We start from the raw sequence: 27,393 nt of genomic DNA, 5'->3' as shown, positions 1-27,393 counted from the left end.
ATTAGTCTAAGTTCTAGCAGAGTTTTGAATTTGGCATTTTTAGAAGTCATATTCCAAGATATCTGTCTTTCTGTGCATGGAAATATTTTTCCCTCTTTTTCATTCCTCTTGTTTTAAAATTTCATTCTTTTGCTTATTTGTAATGTTTTGTACTCTTCCCTGCATGATTAGGGGTGTTTGATTGTCTGTCTTATTCCCCAAAGTAATTTTACTGTGGACATTTTACTTTTAATATTATGCATGATGTGTTTGTAGACTGATTTAAAGTCCCAATTTGTACAGTGTGTATATATTCAAGTGAAAATTTGAAATTAGCATAGCTTACAAATGGTTTCACTGTTATAAAAGTTAAGGCTGAAAATATGAATGGACTTTGTTATACTCATCCTCCATCCCCTTGCACTATCCCTAAGTCTAGCTACTTTTTTAAGTTGTCTGTTTAAAACAAAATCTACTAATTCAAAGTTATATAGGAAGTTTAGTTTTTCTTTGACTAGCAAATGGGGAGATTGAACTTTGCAGTATCCCTCAAGTCTCTTTAATATTCTGTGATTCAGAGACTTACTTTTGGTCACTTGAAAATACCCGTGTGGTGCATTGGAACCTCCAAAGCCTGGGCTTAGAAAAGCTGTTGCTTTGGTGCTCATTGTCACCCACCAGCAGTGCGGTCAGAGAGCCTGTGATCTATAAATTATGTATTGCTTTCATCCTTGAAATTAGGTTTCTTTTTCTATTTCTTTGCAATAAGGTCCAGTTACCTCAGTTTTTAATCATCTGTATTAATGGGTTGATGGAATTTTAAGTGAAGTGCTCTGACCCAGAGACTTGTTGTTGTGTAGACCTCTGTATATCTTATGCCCTTTTTGCTTTTTTATCTTTAGCCTTTCCTTAACCTTCTTAAACATTGTACTTCCATATGTGTGTTTTCATCATGTTGAAGCAGACCTCTATAGAACCTCATTCCTAGGTTCAGAGTGATTTTAATTGCTGTATGTGAGATAGCAGGGCTGAGGTGGTTGTTTTTTTCCTGGAGGCCACTGGAAGAAAGATTATTTTTGAGTCTTTACTTAAACATTCTAGTTATTTTGCTGTATTCTTTGTTATAACCATGATAGGCAGCACAGCTAGCCCTTCAGAGGTGAACTGTTAGTGATTTAATCATGATCTTAGGGAATCTTTCCTCATTGCTTGTTCTCCTTGTGCCACATTTTCTTAGAGATGTAAGAGTTTGCATATATCTGCATGATTTTGGGGGTTAATCTCTGAAGTTGGAGATCACGTTCTTGTTGAAATGCTGATATGGTCCTTAGGGTGAGGTCACCTGTACAGTAGACTTGTCGTTGCTTTTAGACCAACTTAAAGGCAAGAAGGCTTATTTTGTATTTTGTGATGGGATATTTACGGCTTGCATTTCATAGGCATTTATGGTAGGTAAACAGAGCTACAAGCTTATTAGCAGTTCCTGTGTGTGAGACAGCATGCCATCGACTGCCATGACAATGAAAGACTGTAGGGTTGTTGCTTTTTTACTGACTAGTCCCATAGTTTGAAAGTCATAAAGTTTGTGGATTATTTTTTATTTGCATTTGTATCAGCCCCACATTCTTAGCACTGAGCTTACATTGAGGGACTGAGCAGTTTTTTTGGCATGAGTTCATTTAGCTCTTCCCTGTGAACTGTGAACAGGGGCTTGATGTTGGTCCAGATAAGAATGAATGCTACAGGCTAAAAGAATCATGCCAGTGTGGATGCCCTAATCTTGAGTCTTTTTTTCTATTTAATCCATTGAAAGTAGGTTCAGCTGCAGCCCGGAAAGAGATCATAAGAAACAAAATTCGAGCAATTGGCAAGATGGCAAGGGTCTTCTCTGTTCTCAGGTAATTATATTATTTTCCTGGTTTTTTTTGCAAAAATTAACTTGTAATTTTTGGCAAGAGGTGTCCTTGACATCTAAGAGCAACAGTAGCATTTGCCTGTAAAAAAAGTTATACTTTTATTTCATGGATAATCATTTATTTCACTGCTTACTTGTAACATAATTTGTTTTGTTTTGGAACCACAGCAGTTCTTGGGGGTTACTCCTGGCTCAGTGCTCAGGGATCATTTCTTTAGGGGGCAGGGGATCATAAGAGGTGCTGGAGTTCCAGCCTAGGTCAGCTGCATGCAAGGCAAGCACCCTACCCACTGGACTATCACACCAGCTCTTCATAACGTCTTTTGGGTTTTTTGGGGGAGGGGGAGAGGGCACACCTGGCAGTGCTCCTGGGTTTCTCCTGGCGCTACACTTAGCTTACTCCTGGCTGGTGTTCTGGGGAACCACATGGGATGCTGGGGATCGAGCCTGGTTGGCATCGTGCAAGGCAAGCGCCTTACCTGCTGCACTATCGTTTCGGCCCCATTAACATCATTTTTAAATTAATGCCAACACCCCATTTTTGTTTAAAGTTTACATAATGGGACTAGGAGAGAAAGCTCAAAGGATTGAGCACATAGACTGGGTTTGATCCCTTGAAAATTAGAATCGAGGAAGGACGGGGTACTTTTCAGAATATTCCTAATGAAAGTGCTCGATCATATAGGAAGTGGCTTTTACTGGAGCCACAAATTATTTTCCTGTGCTATGTTCTTTAAAATTTGTCTGTATATCTACGTGTTTATTAAAGGCCCAAAGATGTGGCCTTGTATGTGAGAAACCTGCTTTTGTCCCTGGCATCACAAATAAAAAGATGTATTGTGTATGTTAAAAATAGATCAAATGGATCTATAAAAATGGTTATTTCTGGGCTGGAGAAACAGTGTGGTGGATAGGGCAGGGTGTTTGCCTTGTATGCAGCCAACCCAGGTTTGATTCCTGATACCACATATGGTCCCTGAACACTGCCAGGAGGGATCCTTAAGGATAGTGCCAGAAGTAAGCCCTGAGCACCACTGGGTGGGACCCAAAAATCCAGAAACAAAGATTATCTCAGCCATTTAGCTTTTTAAGCATATGAACCAGCATTTTCTCAGTTTTAAGATGACCCTTAATGGAGCACCAAATGGAGGGTGTTTGGAGGATCCTCCCAGGAGGGGAGATGCATGTTGAAAGTAGACTATGGACTGAACATGTTTGCCACTCAATGCCTCTTTTGCTGACCACAACACCCAAAAGGAGAGAGAGAACAAAAGGGAATGCCCTGCCACAGTGACGGGGGGGGGGGGGGGGGGGGGGGTGATATTATCCTGGTGGTGGAAAATGGGCACTGGTGGAGGGATGGGTATTTGATCATGGTATGACTGAAACCCAAGCACAGAAATTTGTAAATCTACAACTGTACCTCATGGTGTTTCACTAATAAAAAATAAATTTTAAAAAAATCTAAAAAAAAAAAAAGATGACCCTTAATGAATCTTAAAAGGTAAAAGTAAAGGCCCTCCCGTTGATCATCGATTTGCTCGAGCAGGCCCAGTAACGTCTCCATTGGAGACTTTGTTGTTACTGTGTCTGGCCAGACACAATGAATCTTACCGTGTTTTAAATGAAACTTGGGGGAAATAGCATATTCCTCCATTGTAAACCATGTTCTTATGTCTAAAACATTTCAAGTATAATATATACATAATTTTTTTGAAATTGAAGAAAATATCTATTAAAATTGAATGCTACCAGTTGTATGCATGTCCTACCTCTGGGTCTAATCTCCTCTCTTTAAGTACTTCCTGGAATTCTCTGATGTTCGTTGTCTCTTCCTACAGGGAGGAGAGTGAAAGTGTGCTGACACTCAAGGGCCTGACTCCCACAGGGATGTTGCCTAGTGGAGTGTTGGCTGGAGGACGGCAGACGCTGCAAAGTGGTAATGATGTTATGCAACTTGCTGTGCCACCTGTGGACTGGGGCACACCTCCCTCTTTTGCTAACAATACACATAATGCATGCAGTGACTTCCTTCTGCTTTTTAGTTCCTGTCTCAGCAGCTGACACAGGCAGAATACTATATGATAGGTAGTATCTGGTTAATCACGAGTAGGGCAGAAAGTTGATGGAATAGTATTCCTCTTAGCTGAAAATAGTGATAAGTTTCTCAGCTTGTCACAAAGCAATATGGGAACAACTCGTATCATGGTATTAGAAGGATTTATTTGTTTCATGCACTCCCTTTTTTAAAAAAATGCCTCAACTCTAGAATGTGGATCAAAGATATTCATACTATAAAAATGAAAATGTAATTCCAAGTTTATTTTTAAATTTACATCATTGTATTAGACTATGCTTATATTTACAGCTATTTAATTTTAGAATTAACAGTTTGCTTGAGCCCCAGAACATAATCTATGCACTTCACTTGCCCAAAGATTTGTGCAAGGTTTTGTACCCTGGTAAATGATGCCAAACTTTGTTTTCTGTGGTGTTTGTCAAATGTTCTATGTATAATTGACTTGTCTGAGACATGCTGTTGCCTTCCTCTGCAGATGTAGCTGCTTTTCTAAATCTGTCTGTCTTTCTTTAGGTTAGCTGTATGTCTGTAAAAGTGTATTAAATTACTCTATCAGACGCTTGTCAGTCATTTCTGTAGAAGCAGCTCTGTAGCACCTTGTTCTGAGGTTTGCTGCATCTGTCGCTGCACTTTGTGCATTCTGAATCTGAATGTAACGTTAGATATTAAGTTATTGTTACAAGGGATTGAATTTAAGTCCTGTAAGTCAAAATTGAAAGGGTGTTATTAAGTGTGCTTTTAATTTGCATGAAAATAAAAAGAATTATACATAAAGCATTCCTGTAATCTGGCTTATTGAGTATTTTATATATATATATATTTAAAAGACTTAACTTTTGGTGTAAATATTCCTATAAATACTGGGTAAATTTTTTTAAGTCTTTTTAAATTACAGATACTAAATAGGAGAGGGTAATGTGACTGCTATAGCATGTACACAAACACAAAATTTAAATTTCTTTTCCTTGTAGCTGGAAAAGTAAAAATGTGAATAGGGAAGTCTTAATTTGTTTTCTTGTAGCCACTTTTGACAGCCCTCCAAGGGTCATTGATCACTACAATAAAGCAGGAACAGAGCCTGTGTTTTCTTTAACATTAATAAGTTCTTTATGGTATCATAGTTACTGAATTTTTTAAGCAAAAATTAATATTTAAGTATATTTAGATTTACGTTTTCCTCAGTCTCATAGTAAATTTAATAAAAGTAGAATTTTTCCTGTAGACAGTTTCTACTTGTGACCTCTGCATGCTCTGTTTTATGTTACTTTGTTGTCTGCTACCACCACTGATATATATGTGAAAAATACAACAGAAATTATAGGTTCAAGTTTTCTTCTTTTTGATTAAAAATCTGTTTTAATTCTCCATATATATTCCTTGCTCTGTTTTTATTACATTGTAAACATTAGAAAAACAATCTAAAAGAATTACATGAATGTATATTAAAACATTCTAAGAGCTTAAACATTCAGTAAAAAATAACAAAAATGTTAATAAAGAAGGATGAATTATAATAGCCTAAAGAATGTTTTACCTTTCCTCCTCTTTTTTCCAAAAAGAAAAAAAAATACCAAAAGGATCCCATATTTAAGTAAATCTGCATTAGAATGATCTCTTGATTGTCCCTGGATATATTACTACTCTTGATTTGTGTCCATAGCAAACTTCTCAAATTTCACAATCAGCTTCTGCTAATTATATGCTTTATTTATTTTTAATATTCAGCCTAAAGTTCAGTCTTCTAACATTGAAGTCACCCCCAGATCCAAAATGGTTTAAAAGACGGCTTTTTCTTGTGAGAGTTTTCTTTGCTGATTACAATAAAGATACTGACTATTCTATTTTCAGATTAGAATGAGTTACTAGATGTTGCTGAGCTAAAAGAGTTCAATTTGAGAAACTCGATTGCTCTCCAGGTCTGTTAGGAATGGTTCTTCATAGTTTTGAGTGTTTGGTCAAAGTAATTTTCAGAGCATAACATAAATTCAGTGGAACAAGTAACAAAAACTCATAGAAAATTTCAGCTGTATTGCATTTAATTTTATATGATAGTTTAAATTTTAGTGGATATGTTACCTTATGTTAGTGTGACTGAGAATCCAGTATTATAGAAACGTTTTCAAATGAGATTTCAGTCTTAATCAGGAAATAGAAATCGCCTTCTCAATTTCTATTTAAAATTAATACGTGATATTTCTCAGGTGTTTTTGCAAACTGCTATTATTGGAGTAGAATATGACGTTTAAACTTTATGTGCTTTTCCTCATGGAAATTTTGTTGGGGCGTTTGTCCTATAAAGATATCCTTCCTCGGGGCTGTCTGTAGCGGTAGTAGGGCATTTGCCTTGCACGTGGCCAACCCAGGTTCAATCCCCGGCATTCCATATGGCCCCAGAGCACTGCCAGGAGTAATTCCTGAGCGCAGAGCCAGGAGTAACCCCTGAGCATCACTGGGTATGACCCAAAAAGAAAACATAAAAAGAAAATTAAATAAATAAAACATATTAAAATGTCTTTCTTTGTTTTTTTAAAAAAAGAGAACTATTAATACCTGCATGGAAGATAGAAAACTACCTCTTGACCCTATATAGTAGAAAGTCACAGTTTGAGCCAGCATTATACTTGAACTGACCTTGTCAATAGGTACTATAAAACTGAAACTAATAGAGGGAGAGTTGTGCCTTCCAGATAGATAGAACTTTGTGATTATCAGATCTCTTTCCAGCCTAATGCTTAAGTTTCATATGGTCGTTCAGTCTTAAGCATTCGAGCTTGACATGGTATGTAATGTTTTCTATTTTTAAAAGAATTTAGGACTTTGGACATTTTAGAAAAGAGTAGCAAATAATTTTGCTAGAAGTATTTTAACATCGAAAGCCCACAAAAAGATTTTAAAAACAGATATGTTTCATAATTTGAAATTTAAAAAAATTTTTTTTCTTCCTTTTTTGGGTCACACCCAGCGATGCACAAGGATTACTCCTGGTTCTGCACTCAGGAATTACTCCTGGCAGTGCTCACGCGACCATAAGGGATGCTGGGGATTGAACCTGGGTCGGCCGCGTGCAAGGCAAACACCCTTCCTGCTGTGCTATTGCTCCAGCCCCCATAATTTGAAATTTTTAGGAGGTTTTTCAAACTTTGTTAATACTCTTAACAAATACTAATTTTATAGTGATACTAGCATTAGATTTTAATTTATTTCTATATAGTAAGATTTAAAATATTTCAGAACTTCCATTAATACAAACTCTTTAAATATATTCTGACAGTCATTTTATTTTTCCTCATTCAGTTTCTAAATTATAAAGAAAATTATCCACATTTTGAAGTAGGAGTTCAGGGTTGATCAAGTACATTTGGGTCTTTTATCCTAGATTTCTTCTGTCCCAGAAAAATCAGCCTGAGCAGATTCTGTCTTGGCAAAAATTTCCAAATGTTAGATTTATTAGACTATCATTTGAAAAGTGAGTATATAAGTCAGTCACTCTCTCTCTCTCTTTCTCTCTCTCTCTCTCTCTCTCTCTGTTTAACAGTTAAGGAAATTCTTTATTCATCCTACTTTCTTGGCTCTCCCAAATCAGACTGTACTATCTTGATTTGATCAATAATGTTTTCTAATTCAGTTTTTAATTCCTTTAAGTCATCAGTATGCTTTGACACAAATAACTATTTTAGATAATATTTATCATATCTAAATTGTGCTAACAGGTTCATTTTAGGAACAACTTTCCCAATTTTTCTTAGTGTAGAAGAGACAAAATAGAAAGGATAGGACGTATGTGTGCACTTTAGATAAAGTGAAAAATTGCCAGCATCGTCAGCCGATATTTTTCTCTATAATCTTTGATTCTGCTTCTCATGGTGTTTGTTTTTTTTTTTTACAGTTTGAACCTAGAAATAAGTCAAAGGTTCCTTTGACTACAAAATCTTCGACTAAATATGTCAAAATTCTCTAAGTGAGCGAGAGATAAATTCTTACAGAGCAAGATTTTTTTTTTCCCTTCTGTGTCCATTAGATGAAAGAATTTAGGAATTCTTTTTATCTATTTGGTTTTGGGGCTGCACCCAGCAGAGTTACTCCTGGCTACGTGACTAACTCCTGGAAGTGCTCAGGGGACCATATGGGATGCTTGGGAATTGAACACAGGTCTGCTGCTTTCATGGCAAACACCCTAGTGCTGGACTCTCACTCCAGCCTGAATTAGGTGTTTTTTCATTTTATTTTTTTTCCACTTAGGTCACACCCAACACTGCTCAGGGCTTACTCCTTGCTCTGCACTGAGGAATCCCTTCTGGTGGGCCTGGAGGAACCCTATTTGATCCTGAGGCTGCAGGAAAGGCAAATGCCACACCCACTGGACTTTGCTCTCCACCAGTAATTTAGGATGTATTGCCTGTAGGGACTTGGTTTTATCACTTGATTCATCTTTGAAAAAAATTCTTCATTGAAAAAAGGCATACTACCCTTTCTGTTTTCACTTGAGAATGCAGGCTCTCATTACAGCAGATTTGAATCTGTGATAAACAGAAGGCAGTGAATTCTCTTTAAGACTACAGATTAGTGTTTAGATAATTCAGACACTAATGCAAGAATAAGGAAGTTCCTAGTACACAAGAGACAATCCTTTCAGGTTCTCTACAAAGAGCAGAGCTACAGAACTATTCGTTGCGTTTACTGCCCTTAAATTTTATTGTAACCATAGTAACTTTTGCAGCTTATGCTTTGCTATCTGAATTAGAAGTAACAGGAAAAGCATGGCTGATCACCTGGGGATGAGTATTGTTTCACTTAGAAGTGAAAGAAAAGAATCTCCTGTTTGCTCTTTTGCTACAGTTTTTTCATCATAGTTTCACCTTAAGGAATTTCCTTGTAATGATGTTGGATGTGATATAATAAACACGGTGGAACATTCTTAATCCATCAAAAAAAACAACTTAAGATGGGTAATTAATAATTAACATTTGCATGTGTGCTGAGGAATCTGTGTTTACATTAGATCTGTGTGACCTGTTCTTTGAGCATTTTGTCAGTACTGTGTGTAAATTGTGCTGTGTCAGGAATTGGGGGTTTGAATGGGGTTTTCAGCTATGAGTACTATTTATATTAAACTGTAAATGATTCTATAGTATGAGGTACTGTGATATTTTAAGTTATCATTGCCTTTTCTGCTGTACAATATGACCCGTCTCATCTCTCTCATTCATTTTGCATGCCTCTGCTCACTTCTGTACAGCCACAGTTGAGGCTATTGAGGCTGAAAAAGGTACGATCAGAGTCCTTGCGCTGGGCAGAGATCTGTGGTGTGTGGGTGGGCATCAGAATGTCCTGTGGGTGTGTCTTACTCCTAATTGTATAGCCTGGTTCAGACTCCCTTGGATCATCAAGTTTTACAGTCACATTTAATCACAGAGACTAATTCCTAGTCATGTATCTTAATGTTTTCTAGTATAATAGGCAACTAACACTTAACGTTCCTGAATTATTTAGAGTACAGTATATTTTGCCCTAGTATTATATACCATTTAAAATGACAGAGATGTAGTCCATATCATGCATAATTCTGTGCTACTCATATTTCCCCCCCAGATTAAATACCCCTATAAAGAGATTTGTTTTTACTGTAATCTTTTTGTTTTTGTTGTTTTTGTTTTTTTCTTTGGGGGCCACACCTGATAATGCTCAGGAATTACTCCTGGTAGTTCTCAAGGGACTTTCTAGGACGCTGGAATCAAACCCGGGTCAGTTGTGTGCTAGGCAAACGCCATATATACTGTACCATCTCTCCAGCCCTTTACTATGATTTTTTTTAACTCCTGCAGTTTGGCCTAATGCTTGCAGATAATATTATATACTTATTTCTTGTGTATTGACTATGTTGTACATTGCTGAATGTTTTGCTGCCCCGATCATTGATTTGGTTCATAGACTGAGTCCTAGACTACAATCCTAGTCTATAGTCATAGACTGAGTCCTAGAGATTGCTGATTTTAAAGCAACTAGATTATCACCAGTAGTATAGAAAACTTTTCTATCATATTTTAGTAATGAAAGACAAGTCACTTTAGAAGAAGTGAATGAAAAACTGTAATAGTTGGAGGAAAATTGCCATTTTTTTTATTAGATTACCAAAGTGCATCCTGTGAATGACCTTGCCTGTGAATTAAGAAAGGTATTTCTGGGACCAGAGGGATGACAAAGGGTTTAAAGTGCTTGCATCCCACCAGCCCTGGTTTGGTTCTGGAGAACCACATGTGGTCCCCTGAGCACTGCCAGGGATCACTTCTGAACACAGAGCCTGGTTGGCCCAAAGACAAAAAATTAAACTATCTCCCCAAAACAGGAAAGTGTAAATTCTCTTTTAGCTAGCAACCTAATACAGAGCTAACTGCTGGAATCATTTCCCATTTTATTCATTTCATTATGGTGATGAACTGATACCTTGCCCCCAAGATAGTTCTGATCTGCTAAATTTCAACTTTACTGCTTTCTTCTCCCAAGCTCTTGGTATAGATTTGTATGTCCAAAATTAACTTTATTTAGCCTCCTTACTTGCCCCTACTTTTGTTGCTACCTTATTGTGATAGTCACTGATTATCTTAGGGACTGGCATAGGAGAGACTAGTATGGTAGTAGGAAGACTGAGACCCTGAGACTATTGTCTGGAGGTTGAATTGGGGGTAGGGGGCGGATTATTTTTGTGGGTTTTTTGGTTTTGTTTTTTAATCTATGCTAACACTTGTCATCTTAGTTTAAACATTGCACATTTTAAGGGGAAATCTGGGATGGGATAGTATTCGGCTAAAGTAATATTTAAATGTTTCTGTATAGCTAATTTTTTTCTTTGATTGTGTTTTTGAGATCAGAAATGTTTTTCAAGTACTGACTTATCAAATTTGCGTTTTGTTAAGCAATACGAGGATTCTCTCCACCACATAGAATCTGCAGTTTTGAAGAGGCAAAGGGTTTGGATAGGATCAATGAGAGAATGCCACCCCGGAAAGATGCTGTACAGCAAGATGGTTTCAATTCTCTGAACACCGCACATGCCACTGAGAACCACGGGACTGGCAACCATAGCGCTCAGTGACCCACGGCTTCCCAGGGACTCTCACATCTCGGGCCCCAAATGGACAGATCACCCGAGGAGCTGGAGGGGTCGGCCACGCTGACTGTCAGTGTCACAGTCCCTCTGGAGAAATCAACCATTGTGCTTTTGAAACCCCAGCCCCTTCCTGGATGGAGGCTTGAGGGCCCTGGGACACGTTGTGCTAATTAATGCGTTTGGGTCATTGCTGCCAGGTGGGGAACAGTGCGCAGGGGCTTGGGGCAATTTCCGGTGGAGGGCAGCTGCACCTCCATTTATGCTTGTGGTTCACACGTTTAAGTTTACAAATGAGATTTCTTTTTCCCTCAGTAGACTTAGATTTTGTTTTTCAACCATGACTTCAAATGCAATCCTAAGAACTAACGTGGACCTTTCCTTCTCATGAAATGTCTTTAAAGAATGAATTAGCATGGTCTTAAAATACATTTCGGAGGTTACTAATCTGTATTTTGAACTATGAGCAAAATGTTGAAAAACCTTCAGTTGGCATTTATACAAAATGCTGACCTCAGGTCTATAGTCCTTAAATGTGGCTAATTCTGTAATATAGTCTTGGTATTTTTCAATTATGAATGCATAACCTGTTTCTAGGCAGACTCTCTTACTTGAACACAGATCTAAAAACCAATTTTTGCCCAGATCTTTTGAGATTTACACCCAGAGATTTAAGAAAAAAAAACGAAATTTCAAAAGTATAAGAATTACAGAATTACTCATTTAAGGTACTTTAAAAGAAGTTTGTACATTGTCAAAGTAAATTTTAATTCAATCATGTCTGTAAAACTTGACGTATTTTGTGTATGCATGTTTTCATTTTGCAAATATTTAATATATAGACCTATGATGTATAGGTACGATATGTATAGGTTATCTAGATGTTATGAGAAATTTTAGTTTATTGTGAGTATTCAAGTTGCTTCAAACAGCCACCAGGGTGATTTGCTGCTGGCTTTCTATCATTTTTATGTTTTGATGCAAAGGAAATTTTTTAAATGTTCTGGAAGTGTTTTTGATTAAGCAATGCAGCATAGAAACAACAGTCTGTTCAATCACTCAGATGTTAATGGAAGCATAAAAGTCAAGACTGCATGTTGAATATTTTCTTTTGATAGTTACAGAACTGCTTGGTTAACTAAGTGGAACCATGTGCTGATTTTTCACAATTATTGACCTGTATTGATTGCCACTGTAGTTTGGTATTTTATTTTACTTTGGTGGCCTGCTTCCCTCATGCCCTGGAATACAACTCAGAGCTCCAGGCAGCGGAACCATTCTGTTGTTTTGTTTGCCAGAAAGTGCACCCTGTATGGTCTCCTGTCTAAGTTGGAAATATTATGCATGTGCAGGACTATTCGAGTATTTTACAAACAGTAGCACACAATAAATTCCATGCATGGGCCGCTGCTCCTATCTCTGTGTTGGGTTTTATTTGGAAGACGAATTTGATCTCAAGCAAGTCAGGAAATTCTGTTAATAGAACTGGGGTAATTTCCTCACAGAAAGTTATCTGGTGGATAGCTCATGGTAATTTGATGAATTAAGTTCCTGTCATTGGGGTCTGGCTGGGGGTGTAGCTCATTGGTAGAGTGCTTGCCTTGCATGTGTCAGGCTCTGGATTTGATCCCCGGCACCATACACCACACACAAATTTTTTGTAAGTTTTTTTTTTCCAACTTTGGTTATATTTGTATTAGTAATTGAGTGCTTATAGGACTTTGGATACGTATTTTAAGGCCTCCTAAATATTTGAAATCACTGTCTCACTTAAATTTTAATTAAAATGTTATTATAGAAGTTTGTTCTAGTATTGAAATTTTATTCAATGTTCCAATAAGAAAAGGGTACTAATGTTAATGCATTTTCCTGCTTTCGTATTCATTGCCATAATCAAAATAAGTATAGGATTTTTGCAAATTGAGGGAACCTAGGATATTGCTCAGCATTTTATAATAAAAGCATATGGTAACTTTAGTTGCATTTCCACCAACTGTAATGATACACATATTTGCTAAATCCCAGGTAGCAAACAATTCAAATTGATTATTGCAGCTCCTACTTGCTATAATATTAACCTGTATACCAGTCCATGAATTATCTCTAAAGTTGTTATGTAATACTTGCTCTAATTAACTTTCTTGATGTTACGGTTTCATGAAAACTGCATTTATAAATTAGGGTTTGCCTTTATGTATTTTGCGTTTTTGGGTCATATTAACCAGTGATCAGGTTACTCCTGGCTCCACAATAAGGCACCACTCCTGGTAAGCTTGGGGGACCGTAATGGAGTGCCGGGGATAGAACCTGGTCCAACCGTGTATGCAAGGCAAGTGCCCTACCCACTGTCCTCTCATTCTGGCCTTTCAAGAGTTTAGTGACTAGAGCCATAGGACCGCAGGCAGAGTGCTCACTTGCACATGGCCAGCCTGGCTTCAGTCCCTGGCACCTGGTACTGCCCCCAGAGCACCATCAGGACTGATGCCTGAATGTAGATCTGGGAGCAAGCCGTAATCACAGGTGTGTCTCCCCCTCCCCACCCCCCTCCAAAAAATAATAAATAAAGTCTTTATGACAGGAAAGACTGGGCAGTGAACTGAGTGTATGGAAGCATCTTTGCATTTGGGATCTCAGGTTAGTCCCCAGGAGTAACCTCCAAGCACAGAGCTGGAAGTAACCCAAGCACTGCCAGGTATGGCCCCAGAACAAAAACAAATATGTAAGCGAATAGTTTATCAGATGCCAGGAACTTCCTCAGTCTTAAATATTTCATTAGTGCTATATGATTTTCTGTGGGAATCGTGGGTAGCTCGACTGCTAGAAGAATTCTGGGTAAATCGTAGAAACGGAAAGAAAGATCAAGAGCTCAAAGAGCTGGAGCACAAACCTGCACACACAGGGCCCTAATTTGATAACTGGCAATACGTTTTGACTCCCTACCCCTACTCAGCACTACCAGATGTTGCTTTGGTGGCTCCTGAGCACTGATGAATGGCCCCATTGGTGCCCAGTAGCTCTGAGCCTACTAGCCCAGGCTGAGTATTACTCCCAGACTCCTGAAGACTCTTCGGGAGCCCCACAAACACAAAAATAAGGAAGCAATGGGACATGGAAAAAATGGTCTACATGGAGAGAGACTATCACCTCATGCCTCACAGAAAATACTGCTTACTGAATAGGAACTTCTTTTTAGCCTTATTACTAGTTTCACAATGAACGAAGGGAGTATTTTTTGGTTACATGTTTTTAAAAAAAATCGAAGGCCCCTTTCTGCTCAGTTGCCATTGCAGCTGGCTCTCCTTTGTTCACAGTTATTCTACAATAGTATGTGATGTTTTGCTGCGTCCCTAACACTTTTGCCTTCCCTGCCTTTTTGTAATCTGCTGGCATTTGGAATTTCTTTAGATCAGTATGTATGTAATCTTGTTCTGACAAATTTCAGAATCTCATTGCAAGCGGTTCTGTTCTCCAGTTAGTGAATGAGTCATAGAGGCAGGTAAGTGACGGTAGATGGAGCCAGGTGAAAGTGGAAAGTCGGATCTTGTATCCCAAGTCTGTTCCCTAACAACTTCTGATAGGACCTGGAGCATGAAAGCTGTAAAAACAATCGGAATATAGATCAGTTGAAGAGTATGGAGGTGTTTTGAGTCAACTCTTCTTCTGTTCCTAGTTATTGTATACATTTGTAGACAATATTTTGTTTTTGTTTAGTTTAGTGGTCCAAAAGTACGTTTTCAAATAAGCAGTGGAGGGGCCAGAGCAATGGTACAGGTAGCTTGCACACAGCTGACCCAAATTCCATATCCAGCATCCTATATGGTCCCCCAAGCACCGCCAGGTGTGATTCTTGAGTGCAAAGCTAGCAGTATATGTGATGCATCACTGGGTGTGACCCCAAAAGCCAATAATAATAATATAATATAGCAGTGGAATGTCCCCAAAACTGTATACAGCTTATCCTTTCAGTGAGCATGAATTCTACAAATTTTGGTGCTTCCAGTACAGTTGGTTCTTTCTGACCATTTTTATTTTCCTTTCTGGGGTACTAAATATATACTTCTGCCTAGACTGGGCATTGTTAAAGATTTTTGAATTGGGGCGGGGTGGGGGGAGGATTCATTGTGAACTCCACAGTGCTCTGGGCCAGTGGCGATCCTCTCTGCCAAATACTTCTGAACTCATCCCAAGGGAAGGATGTGTGTGTGTCTGTGTGTGCCTGTGTGTGTTCCTGCCCAAGGGAAGGGTGTGTGTGTGTATGTGTGTGTGTCTGTGCCTGCCCAAGGGAAGGGTTTGTGTGTGTGTCTGTGTGTACCTGCCCAAGGGAAGGGTTTCTGTGTGTCTGTGTGTGTGTTTTCCTGCCCAAGGGAAGGGTGTGTGTGGTGTGTGTGTGTGTTTTCCTGCACATTGTGATGGCAAGCATTTGCAAGTTGTGAACTGAATTTCAGAAGTGCTGCCTTAGTGCTCGTCATCCAAGAAGCGGTAGGCTTCATCTCTTTCCGCCTTCTTAGTCTTTAGTGAGTTTGAAAGTGTTGACAGAGTCTGAGCCTTCTTGGCAGAGAAGGAAGGTCAGAAAGAGAAATCCATGGGCAAGGAACCAGGTCCCTGCTGCCTCGTTAGGGAGAATTCAGTCTTGTCTGTCTGGTTGGCACCCGGTGTGCCTAATCACAAGAGACCCAGCATTTCAGCAGTTTGCAAAGGAAATTGATATGAAGGGACAGCTGTGAGTCAGCCACAACTTAGACTTGAGGAGATCAAGCATTTGCTTCACTTGGACGAAAGAGGGAAGGAAGGAAGCCTAGGGCTTAGCAGGGTAAGTCACTTTTCCATCAACTCCTTTGCTCGCTTTAGTTTATAGTTGAGTGATGCGTTTATTACCCCAGGAAGTGTTAAACCACTGAATTTGATAGTAATAACAATGTTCCAAATGTATTTCTCCTTTTCTTCTCCAGCCCATTTTTGAGGATTCCCAGTGACTAGCTTCATGCTTCCTCTCCTTCCCTACTTACTCAAAGGTGTTTTTTGTTTATTGGGAATTAGAAAAATGGTATGCACCTTCCTGGCTGGAAAAATCATGAGAAAATGGGTGTGTTTTAGGGAAAATCTGGGGTGTTGGTGGTATGAAGGGACAAAGATGGGGGGTCTAGGTATGGGGATGGACTAATATTGAGGGCTGTGAAGGGAATTAAGGATAGATAGGAGTTCTTCCAGGCCATTTAGTTTCATACACTTTCTCTCTAGTCCTTGGTGTTGGTGACATACTAGAATTAATGCCCAAATGAACAGACTAGACAATAGTTCTAGGTGATGTAGCCTGAAATGTAGAAAATTCTAAAAGCTTACTCTAATACTTTTCAATAACTACCCCCTCTGGTTTTTGCCTTTATTTCTGTCTCGCCACCTAAAATAAAATGGGAGATCTGGTATCCATTGCAGGAAAGTTAGATCCAAGAAATCCGACTCTAGTCTTGGAGGTAAAAAAAACTCAGTAATCTAATGGTTTATGTAGATCCAAAACTCCTTTTTCCCACCATTGTTCTTTTTTTTTCTTTTTGGATCACACCTGGCGTTGCACAGGGGTTACTCCTGGCTCATGCGCTCAGGAATTACTCTTGGTGGTGCTCGGGGGACCATAATGTGATGCTGGGAATCGAACCGCAAGTCAGCCTCTTGCAAGGCAAACAAACACTCTACCCGCTGTGCTATTGCTCCAGCCCCTCCTACCTTTTTTAACTTCCTCAATAGAAAATTTGTTTGTATCATGGACCTGCTCTAAAGCAGAAAACCATAGCCTAGATTTCCCCAGTGCCATTCCTCCCCAAGCTTCTGTGAATTGACTTCCCTTCATTTCCAGTGGAGTTGGTCTTTGATTGGAGTAAGAGAGCTAATCTCCATTTCTTTAGAAATTTGGTATCTCTCTGGTCTTGACTTTCATTGCCACACAGAAACTTTTTGGTTAGAAATAAGGAAGGTATTCAATACTCCTGAGTTTTAAGATAACCTTTCAGATTTCAAATCAAAGATGCTTTTTGAAAAGGAAAAAAATCCTTTCAAGGTTTATGAAAGTGTTGTCTTGCTTGAGGGGCCTAGGTGGTAAAGACAAAATGTGCCTAGAATTAACAAGGATTCTATAGCTGACAGGGTGTACATAGTGGTTAAGTGAGCAGGGAAGTTCAGGTGCTGAAAGGGTTAAGGCAGATTCATCCACCTTTTTTAGAAAGCAGCAGTACCCTTCAACTATGAAATAGTCAATCCTCAGTCTAATTTCTTTACTGGTAGGAATGTTGGAATTGTGGGTATAGAGATTAATTTAGCTATCTCTGTTTTGTGGTCTCTGAACAATACTTATATCTATGGAATGAGCGGAGAAGTTAAAGGGGTCGATTTAAAGAAAAGGAAAAAGAAGCAAAGTTCAGATTATGTCTTCCATTAACCTGAAGACTGGTTTATAAAAACATACCTTAAAGTAATGGATATTAAACTAGGTGATTCTCAGGGTTATTTTTGGTTTTTCTGCCACCTCAGCTGAATAGTGATTCTGGAGCTTTATTTTTTCCTAATAGATCTGATCCAGGACTAAATGTCAAACCATTTTTATAACAAAACATGATCCCTGATATGAACTTTAATAGTTACCTCATTCACGATAAAACCAACTACTGTAGCATTTTTATTCATTATCCTTTCTACGACCCTGGATGCAGCTACTCTGGGAATAATCAATTTTTTTTAGCATCTCGATTTCTACAGATATCTTTTTAAATTGAGGTGAAATTATATAGCATAACAAAGTTAATCCTTTTAAATTGAGCAATTAAATGGCATATCATACGTAGTTAGTATTATGCAATCACTACCACTATCTAATTCCAAAACTCTTTCATCATCAGAAAAGAAAACCCGTAACTTAGAGCAACTTTCCATTCTTCCTTTCACCCCACCCCTGACAACCACAAAAATATCTCTTTCTCTGATTTTATCTTTCCTTGATATTTCATATGAATGGAATCATAATATGTGACCTTTTCTTTCTGGCTGCCTTCACTTGGCGTAATTTTTTAGGTTCATCTATGTTGTAGCATATGTCGTTTCTTTTTGTGGCTGAATGTATATATGTAACATCCTTTTTTTTTTTTTCTCATTTGCTGGGACTTTGGTGGTGTTTCTGTACTTGAGCAATTGTGACTTGTGCAGCTATGAACATTTGTATATAAACATTTACATATCTGTTTTCAATTATTTTGGGTAAGAGTGAAGTTACTCAGCAGTCATATGGTAATTCTGTGTAACTTTTTGCAGAGCTTCCCATACTGTTTTTTCCGTCATGGCAGCAGTTCTACATTCCCATCATAGATGCACAAAAATTCCCAGTTTTCCAAGTTCTTGCCAGGTTCTTGTGATTTGGGGTGTTTTTTTGTTTCTTAATAATAGCCATAGCAATGGTTGTAAGGTGGTATCTGGTATATTTCATTTCCCTAATGATTACTGTTTGAGCATCTTTTCATATGCCTGTTGTAGTTTTGTAAATGTCTATTTAAAGTCATTTACCCATCTTAATTGGATTATTTTTTGTTGTTGAGTCTTAGTTATGAGCATATTCAGGATACTAATCTCTTATCAGATATTCATTTTTTCCCCATTCTACATGTTGTCATTTCACACTGTTGTATAAAAGTTTGTGTTTATTTTGTGGTACCAGGGATCAAACCTCATGTTTTACTGTTTTGTTTTGTTTTGTTTTGTTTTGTTTTTTGTAGGAGTACTGCTGTTTATTCAGCCACTGATTAGCTGATTGAATTGTGCTTGAACTCCACGTGTTTTCCTGTTGAGCCACATCCCTGGCCACCTTATTTGATACACAATTTATTTTTTGTTGCTTGTGCTCTTTGTGTCATATCCAAAAAAATTCTGCCAAAACAATATTATGAAACTTTCCCCCTTGTTAAATGTTCGTAGTTTATACCCTTATGCTTAATTTAAGTCTTTAGCCTTAACAAATTCAAACTATTTTGTTTTCAGAAATTTTCATGTGCATTTTTATTGCTCATCCTCTTCTCTGTACTTGCAGTTTCTTTTTACTGAGCCAGGGATGTAGCTAAGTGGTAGAGCACATGCTTTGCATATGGAGCCCTGGATACAATCCTTGTCACCACACACACACACACACACACACACACACACACACACACACACACTTCCCCTTTTCCCCTATCTCTTTGTATTCAGAGTGTTAGCCACCTTTCATGACTATTGCTTGCTTCATAGACTTCCTATATAGCACACCAACTAACAAGACTCTGTTTTTCAGATCTCCCATTAGGGCTTTACTTTCACTTTTCATTTAGAACCGTCATAGTTCCTTATTTACATTTAATTCCACTATAAGACATTTAGATGCTTTGTGTATGCTTCTTATGTATTTCCATTATAATATTTTGAAAATGACTTTATCAATAAAGAATCATTTGATGAGTGGATATTATTTTTCCCATTATAGTCTCTTGTTTTCTTTATCCTTGTGGAAGGAATGGGAGAAAACAAGAGGGAAGGAGAATATAGGGGTTCTTGCTAGATAGTAGGGGTGGACTTAATTCTACTTCAGAGATCATCTCTTTAGGATATCTTTCATAATTTTTCTTTGTTGACTCACTGTGAGGTCCACCACCACAAAGCTGTTCATGATTGGGTTTCAGTCATACAATGTTCCAACACCCATTCGTCCACCAGTGTACATTTTCCATCACCAATGTCCACAGTTTGCGTCCCACCTCCCACCCCACCCCTGGCTGCCTCTGTGCCAGGCACCTTCTTGCTCACTGTCTTTCTCCTTTTGTGCATTATGGTTTGCAACTGGGTGGCGGCTTTGGGTTGTGGACGTGACTACCAGGGCTTCTGGAGGTACAGGGAGGTGTGGGGAGGTAGCCCATCCTGACCCCAGGAGAACCTGGAGATTTCAGTCACAAAACCCGCATACCTGACTTTTCAGCAGATTACTCTCTAGGTGAGGTCCATCCCAAGATGGTGGAGTTCACCTGGGGGCATTGTCCAATTTTGGATTGGAGCAAGCAGCTGCTGAGAGCTTTGCCTGGGCCGGCACTGGCAAACCCTCCCCATGTACCCCCATCTTGTATAGGCTTGCACCGGTCTGAGATTAATTGTGGCTTCTGATCTCTTGAAATTTATTTATGAGTTTCTGAAGCAAGGCCAATAAATGAGCTTGTTTGGCTGAGCTAGTAGTGGTTTGTGGGTGTGGCTCCCACATACCTAACTTTTGGCAGTTTAATTTCTCAGGAAACTTGGTCCTGAGTTGTTGGAGTATGGCCAGAGGCACAGTGGCAATTCTGGGGTGTCAGGAAGCCCAAGGACACCATTAGGCTGCTGATGCCCTCACCCCACGGGTCCAGGCTGAGCTGCCGGCAGCACTGTGCCCCCTGGGCCCCAGTAGCAACAGCCGCAGTGAACCAGGACCGAGCCCAGGCTGCTACAGTACACACTGGGGCACTCTGGGTGGGCTGCAGCGCCCAGTCCAGCAGAACCTGGCCAGGGGCACACCCCGATCTTTGGTCTCCCCACAGTTGGCACTTAAGGAGGTTTTCCTCTATAATATGCTGTGGGTGGGAGGGACCCATCGTGGGGACTGGAGCGTTTCCTCAACTCTGGTACCTCAACACCTGCACTCCACCATGGTGCCACGTCAGACCTGAAGAGCCCTGTTCAGGCCCTTAAAACTCTGCTGCCACCCAGAGTGACGAGAGCTGCAGAATTAACACCAATTGGCCTCTGTACCATGCATCCAACTCCAGCCGGGTGACCAGCTGGCTGTCCTCAAGCCAGAATATCCAAGGGACACCCACGTTCACTCATGCAGAAACTGTGTAGCCCCATGGGTTGTTCAGAGCACTGAGTTCCCATTCCTCCCCACAGCCATCTGACCCAGAAGCCTTTCTCATCATTTTCATAACTACTTTAAATACATAGCTTTTAGCTCTCAGTTGGGTGTGGGGGTTGGGCGCACCTAGCAGTGCTCAGGAGTGACCCCTTGAAAGTGCTTAGGGGGTTGTGTGTGGTTCTAGGGACTCAATCTAGGGTCAAGGCCAATGTGGTCACATGCAGGGATAGTGCATTATCTCTTGTACTATCTCTCAGGCTTAATCATTGTTTTTTGTTTGCTTTACCACACTGGTGATCAAACCCAGGACTTCATATGTGCAAGATGGTTGCTCTACCCCTGGGCTACATCCCTTACCTGGGAAGATATATTTTGACTGCTGTGTTCTCCTTAAAACTTAATTTTGAAAATAGATTTATACCATGATTTTTTAATATTAAAAAAACAACCATTTCAGAGAAGACTAAAGTTTGGTTTGATCAAGCCAGCCCCATCCCAGTCCCTTTTGCCTTCCTCAAGGCTCATCATTGTTGCTGGTTTTATAAGAGCCCTGCCAGGCTTTTGTGCTTTTATACACACACACACACACACACACACACACACACACACACGTATATGTGTATGTATATATACATACATATATGTGTATGTTATATCAAATTTCAAATGTAATAAGTACATGTATAGTTATATCCATGTACAATTATCCTACTTTTCACAACTGCCTATGGTGATTGATAACCAGTAGATACTAAACAAATCTTACGGCTACCTGAGTTTGAAGATTGCAATGAGAATTGAAAGGCCAGACATATGAAAATGCATTAACTCTGTCTGTTTTGCAAAATTCTTTCCCTGTCTGTTCTACATTTAGTCCTCAGGTACCAGTATACAGGCAATGGCTCCAAGATCCCAACGACAAAAGCACAAGAAACCCCCATCATCAGTGGCTTCCCAGGTCCAGACCCCTATTCCTCAGACCTTCTCAAAACCAGGTCCTAGCATTGATTCTCTTGGCTTCTTCTCCCTGGAGAATAATGTTCCTGGTCTATCCCAGCTGATCCTTCAAAAGCTGAACATGAAAAGCTATGAAGAATACAAGTGAGTGACTAGCTGTGTGGGAGAGTGAGACAGATTCCAGAAGGAAGCGGGGGCATTGGCAACTTGTGCAACAATAAAACTTTTTGCCATTTTTTCTTACTATAGAACTCTATAGCAGTACGTTCAAGTAAGAAATGATGGGAGTAAATACCAGAATTGGTAGGAATAGATAGAAATCAAGTCAGGCGTCATGAGAGATTTTTGAAGATCTTTTTCTTCCTGCCAGTCCTCTGTGCTGTCTCTGCAGGTTGGTGATAGATGGTGGCACCCCAGGTTCAGGCTTTGGATTCCAGTGCCCTCAAGAAATGTTCGAGAAGTTGGAGGACACATTCCGATTCTGTGCTCACTGCAGAGTACTCCCGAGTGGCCTTTCAGACGCCAAGACCCTGCGACGCTGCACAAGGTAACTAGTTGAGAGCTAATGAGAGACACCTAGAAATTGTCCTGTTCTAAAAGTTCACCGCAGGAGGAGAGGTCCGAGAGTTCTCGGACTGACTTAACGGCCATTTATTTTGCATGGTCCAGGCCCAGAGAGATTAGAACAGAATTGGATCCTCTTCATTTTGGTGTTTAGGGAGGTTAGAGATGACAGTAGAATCCCCTCCGTCCCCCTTTTGAGTACTTAACGGGTAGGTAAGAGCATCAGTATCCTGGGGAGATTGGGTTTGAGGACAGTCATGAACCCCTGTGTTTCATTTTTTCTGCAAAAAATGTAAAAATCAGTCATTTGTTTCAGTTAGTGACTAAGATATCACTCTGGCCTAAGGAAATAATCACATTCCTAGTCCCTCTTCCTGCTCTGCCAGATAGTCCCCAAACTGATGCATCCGTCACTCTCCCCCCTCCTACCTTGCATACCAGGTGATCACTCTAGGTATGAGAATATCAAATTTCTTCCCCAAACCCCCAATCACTTTCGGGATATAGAAACATCAGTTACTTGGTCCCATTCTCTCAGGTGCAGAAACGTTTATTACTGTGGTCCAGAGTGCCAGAGATCAGACTGGCCAGCGCACAGGAGAGTGTGTCAAGAGCTGAGCCTTGTAGCTGTGGACCGCCTTGTGGAATGGCTTCTGGTCAGAGGTGGAGTGATGGTATTGGGGAGTTCTGCTTGCAGTTTGTACTTGGAGAAAACTAGGAAAGCATGTATTTTTAGGTTTGGTTTTTGGGCCACACCCAGTGATGCTCAGGGTTAATCCTGGCTCTACGCTCAGGAGTTACTCCTGATTATGCTTAGGGGACTATCCGGGATGCCGGGGGGCACACCTAAGCCAGCTGCATCAAGCCAGCTACCCACTATGCTGTCCTCCAGCCTCTGAAAGCCTGCGTTACTTCGTTGTTGTTTGGGGCCATACCTGGCGATGCTCAGGGGTTACTCCTGACTCTGCACTCAGAAATTACTCCTGGTGATGCTTGGTATCCTACAGGGTACTGGGGATCGAATCCAGGGTGGCTGCATGCAAGGCAAATGCCCTACCTGTTGTAGTATCGCCTGGGCCCTGGGTCACTTCTTGTTTCTTCTTTTCTGCAGGTGACTTTGTTCTGCCCTCAGGACCTTGGCAATGTTTGAGTGAAGTTGTCCAGGACTGGGACTCCTGGTTTTCCATGCGGGGTTTGGAGCTAGAAGCTGCACTAGATGCTGTGCTGGGGAGTCAGGCTATGGCTGTGCTGTGGGCCAGTGTCGGTCGGCCACGGCCAGACCCAGAGGTCCTGCAGGGCTCACTGAAGCGATTGCTGACAGATGTCCTGTCACGGCCCTTGACACTGGGCCTGGGGCTTCGAACCCTAGGAGTAGATGTTGGAAAGAGTGGAGGAAGCACTGTGCATGTAGTTGGTGCTTCCCATGTTGAGACATTTCTCACTCGCCCCGGGGACTATGATGAACTTGGGTACATGTTCCCTGGACATCTTGGCCTCCGTGTGATCATGGTGGGTGTGGACGTGGCTGTTGGCTTTTCACAGAGCACCCCAACTTCACCGCTGGAAACTGGCACAGTGCAGCTGACTAGTCACAGGGGCCTCTATCATGACTTCTGGGAGGAGCAGGTTGCTACTGGGCAGACAGCCCATCCAGATTTGGTGGTGGCATTCCATCCAGGTAAGACTCATTGGTTAAGGGGACCCCCTGGGTGACTCCTTCAGGATCTTCCATCGTGACTCATGGATCCCCATTCATTTGATCAGGTTAAGCATAGTATGAAAATGAAAATGGCATTGATTGTTTAACCTAATGTGCTACCCCTGGATTCAAGACTTTTCTTTTTTGGGTGGGAGCCTGTTTGTTTTGGGGCCACACCCTGCAGATGACTTCCCAACTGTACTATTGCTCTGGCTGGGATTCAGAATTTTTCACCCAAGAACCTGGAATGAGTGATGGTGTTAAATGAACACTAGGTGGGGCTGGAGAAATAGGACAGTGGATAGGCACTTGCCTGGTGTGTGATCAACCCCGGTTTGATCCCTAGCACCTTGATGCTTATGGCCCCCTGAGCACTGCCAGGAGTTATTATCTGAGCACCACCAGGTGTGGTCCAAAAACAAAATAAAAAAAAAACACTAGGGATGGAGAAAAAATGAGGCATGGGGTGAACACAGAGAAGCATCTTGCATAGGACCAGAGATAATCCAGCACGTAAGGCACTTGTCTTGTACACAGCTGACCTAGGGTTGATCCCTGGCATCCCATATGGTCCCCCCAGGACCTTCAGAAGTGATTCCTGATTGCAGAGCCAGGAGCAAACCCTTAGCATTGCCAGGAGTGGCCCCAAAAACTAAGAGAAAAAGGGGGGAGAGTAGCTTGCTTTGAATTTACTCCAGCCTTTCCCCTTCCCTGTTTTCAATTCCATTTTGCTCTCTAGGTTTTCATGCTTCCCCAGATTTATTAGAGTCTTGGCTGCCCACCCTCCTGCTACTTCGTGATTATGAGATCCCTACCTTGATTACTGTTTACAGGTTTGACTTCTTCCTATCTGTGATACTCCCCCAAACTCTCAAATCTCTTTATGTAGACAAACTTATTTCTCCCTTGCTCATCCTCTGCCTCTGGTAAGGATTTTCTTCCTATACTTGACTTTCTCTTTCTCTAAGAACAAAATCCTTTGCTAACTGGGTAGATAGATACTTGGAAGAGCCTTGCCTAATCCAGCTCTAAGTAATGTGTCATGTGTCCATAGATGAAATACTCCGTAGTTTCTCTCCTGTCTTTGTCATATGAGTAGAACAATTTTTTTTTTTAATTCCATAGCCGCCAGGAATTGGCAGCCTCTTTGCAGATTTTGGTGGACCTGGATACGCACATCACTGCCTATGGAGCTAACCCTTTCGCGTCCCTCAGACCTGAGCAGGTCTACTCCAACCCCAACAAGCAGCCAGTGTACTGCAGTGCCTACTACATCATGTTTCGTGGAAGTTCCCACCAGTTGGGGAAGAAGCAGTTGGAAGAGGAAGTGGATGGTGTGGCTTAAATACCTGAGCCAGTTCCTAATGGGGTGACTAGGAAATGGAGGAGTGGTGAGGAAATTACCCACTGATACCAGATTGTTGCTGACTTTGAACCCGCCATCCTGAACCTTACTTACCTAGGCAAAGATTCTAAGCTGAATGGAAGCTCTGTGTTGTTGTGACTAATTCCTAAGAGATCAGCCATAAGTAACTTCTTGAAAGAGTAGTCTATCTTTAGTGTGTGACAGGAGTTGGGAGATGCTATGAGAGAGCCTACAGCTCCTGACACTTTACTTTGTCAAAAGAAAATTGCATTTTTTTTTTTTGCTTTTTGGGTCACACCCAGCCTATGCTCAGGGGTTACTCCTGGCTCTGCACTCAGGAATCACTCTTGGTGGTGCTCGGGGGACCATATGGGATGCTGGGAATTGAACCCGGGTTGACTGTGTGCAAGGCAAACGCCCTATCCGCTGTGCTATTGCTCCAGCCCCGAAAATTGCACTTTTTAATGGAAAAGAAGGGTATCTTGTTCTTCTGAAAGAGTGTTTATTTATTTATTTGGCTTTTTGGGTCACACACGGTGATGCACAGGGATTACTCCTGGCTTTGTACTCAGGAATTACTCCTGGCAGTGCTCAGGGGACTATATGGGATGCTGGGGATCGAACCCAGGTTGGCCGCATGCAAGGCAAACACCCTACCCACTGTGCTGTCGCTCCAGCCCCAAAGAGAGTTTATTGCTATCCAGAAATTTGGGTTAAGAAATGAAAAGGTGCTAATGTTTTAAAGTGGTACAAGAATGGCAAGTCGGGCTGGAGGGATTGGACAGCAGTAGGGAGTGCTTGCCGTGTACACAGCTGGCCTGAGTTAGATCCCCAGCAGCCAAATGGTCTTCCAGCCCTTGCTCAGGCCTTGCTCAGAGTGACCTTAACTGCAGGGCCAGGACTAAACCCTGAGCACTGGCCCAACACAATAGCAACAACAACAAAATGGCAGTCAGGGGAGTGATTGGGAGCATGATGGGAGAAGTGCCATGCTGTTTTATTTCTCAACTCTTTTTTTTTTTGGATAAATATATGATTACCTCCTCCCCCCCCCCACTCCCCCTCCCCCCGCCCCAGGCACCTCTGACCCTCGAGCAGTTTTTTGTCCAGGTTGTTCAGTTGTAATTTTTTTTCTTTCTTGGTACTTGGTTTAAACCCAGATCTCATTTAACTGAGGCATGCCTTGTACCACTAAGTTACATCTCTGGCACCAGTTTTAATACTTTATATGTCCCAGGTGGGCTAGGGTGTTTGGTTTGCGCGCAGCCGGCCCAGCTGAGCCAGGTTCGATTTCTCCGCCCCTCTCGGAGAGCCCGGCAAGCAACCGAGAGTATCTCGCCCATACGGCAATGCCTGGCAAGCTACCCATAACATATTCAATATGCCAAACACAGTAACAACAAGTCTCACGATGGAGACATTACTGGGCCCGCTTGAGCAAATCAATGAACAACAGGACCATGATATGTCCCAGAATATATCAGACTTGACTTGAATGTATCCAAGTTGTTTGCAAGCTAATCTGTACTGCAATAAACTTAGTTTGCAGCTTCTTAAAGTTACTTGTATTATTTTCTATTTACTGGCTCCACACTACTATCTACACAGAACATCTCAACATTGCAGGTTTTCTTTTGCCAAGGGAGAAATTTACAGCAGCCTTCAGTTTGGGTCTTCCTGTTTGCCACAGCCTGTCTCATGCCACCCCTTATCACATCACATATCACACCATCAGGATTAGGGTTTTCCCTACTCATTTTTCCTCCAAGCTTTTCAAGTTCTTCCACCCCCTCATACTTCCCCTTTCTCACCATTTACTTACACTCAGATTCTTTTATTTATTTT

The 27,393-nt window shown here is 40.9% G+C and overlaps 2 protein-coding genes across 5 annotated transcripts in view; both read left to right on the top strand.

Annotated features, from left to right (window-relative positions):
* PPP3CB (protein phosphatase 3 catalytic subunit beta) overlaps nucleotides 1–12,492 on the top strand; it is a 60,918-nt gene extending 48,426 nt beyond the window's left edge. For 2 of the 4 annotated variants that reach the window (XM_056113308.1, XM_056113310.1), the window contains 4 exons: nucleotides 1,796–1,877; nucleotides 3,736–3,833; nucleotides 9,211–9,240; nucleotides 10,886–12,492. In XM_056113308.1, the coding sequence (XP_055969283.1) occupies nucleotides 1,796–1,877; nucleotides 3,736–3,833; nucleotides 9,211–9,240; nucleotides 10,886–11,064 (389 nt within the window). In that variant the 3' untranslated portion in view covers nucleotides 11,065–12,492. Of the gene's footprint in view, nucleotides 1–1,792; nucleotides 1,878–3,735; nucleotides 3,834–9,210; nucleotides 9,241–10,885 lie in introns of all 4 variants that reach the window. The other 2 variants (XM_056113307.1, XM_056113309.1) reach the window with 1 other exon arrangement.
* MSS51 (MSS51 mitochondrial translational activator) lies at nucleotides 1,863–25,582 on the top strand. Its single transcript, XM_056113311.1, has 8 exons — nucleotides 1,863–1,877; nucleotides 3,736–3,833; nucleotides 21,837–22,063; nucleotides 22,311–22,466; nucleotides 23,022–23,146; nucleotides 23,595–24,161; nucleotides 24,922–25,015; nucleotides 25,308–25,582. The coding sequence occupies exons 3-8, from the start codon at nucleotides 21,861–21,863 to the stop codon at nucleotides 25,525–25,527; spliced, it is 1,365 nt and encodes a 454-aa protein (XP_055969286.1). The 5' UTR covers nucleotides 1,863–1,877; nucleotides 3,736–3,833; nucleotides 21,837–21,860; the 3' UTR covers nucleotides 25,528–25,582.
* The last annotated feature ends 1,811 nt before the right edge of the window (nucleotides 25,583–27,393 follow it).

This window comes from Sorex fumeus, unplaced genomic scaffold, assembly GCF_029834395.1.
Source record: "Sorex fumeus unplaced genomic scaffold, SorFum_2.1 ptg000020l, whole genome shotgun sequence".
NCBI classification, from domain to species: Eukaryota; Metazoa; Chordata; class Mammalia; order Eulipotyphla; family Soricidae; genus Sorex; species Sorex fumeus.
Note: the sequence above shows the minus strand (reverse complement) of the source record. Positions and strands in the feature narration are given on the sequence as shown.

Excerpts from the sequence above, each read along its gene's own strand:
- MSS51 (XM_056113311.1), top strand. The coding sequence starts at position 21,861 with ATGGCTCCAAGATCCCAACGACAAAAGCACAAGAAACCCCCATCATCA. Across the intron at positions 22,467-23,021 it reads ACCCTGCGACGCTGCACAAG|GTGCAGAAACGTTTATTACT; the intron begins GTAACTAGTTGA and ends CCATTCTCTCAG. Across the intron at positions 23,147-23,594 it reads GGAATGGCTTCTGGTCAGAG|GTGACTTTGTTCTGCCCTCA; the intron begins GTGGAGTGATGG and ends TCTTTTCTGCAG.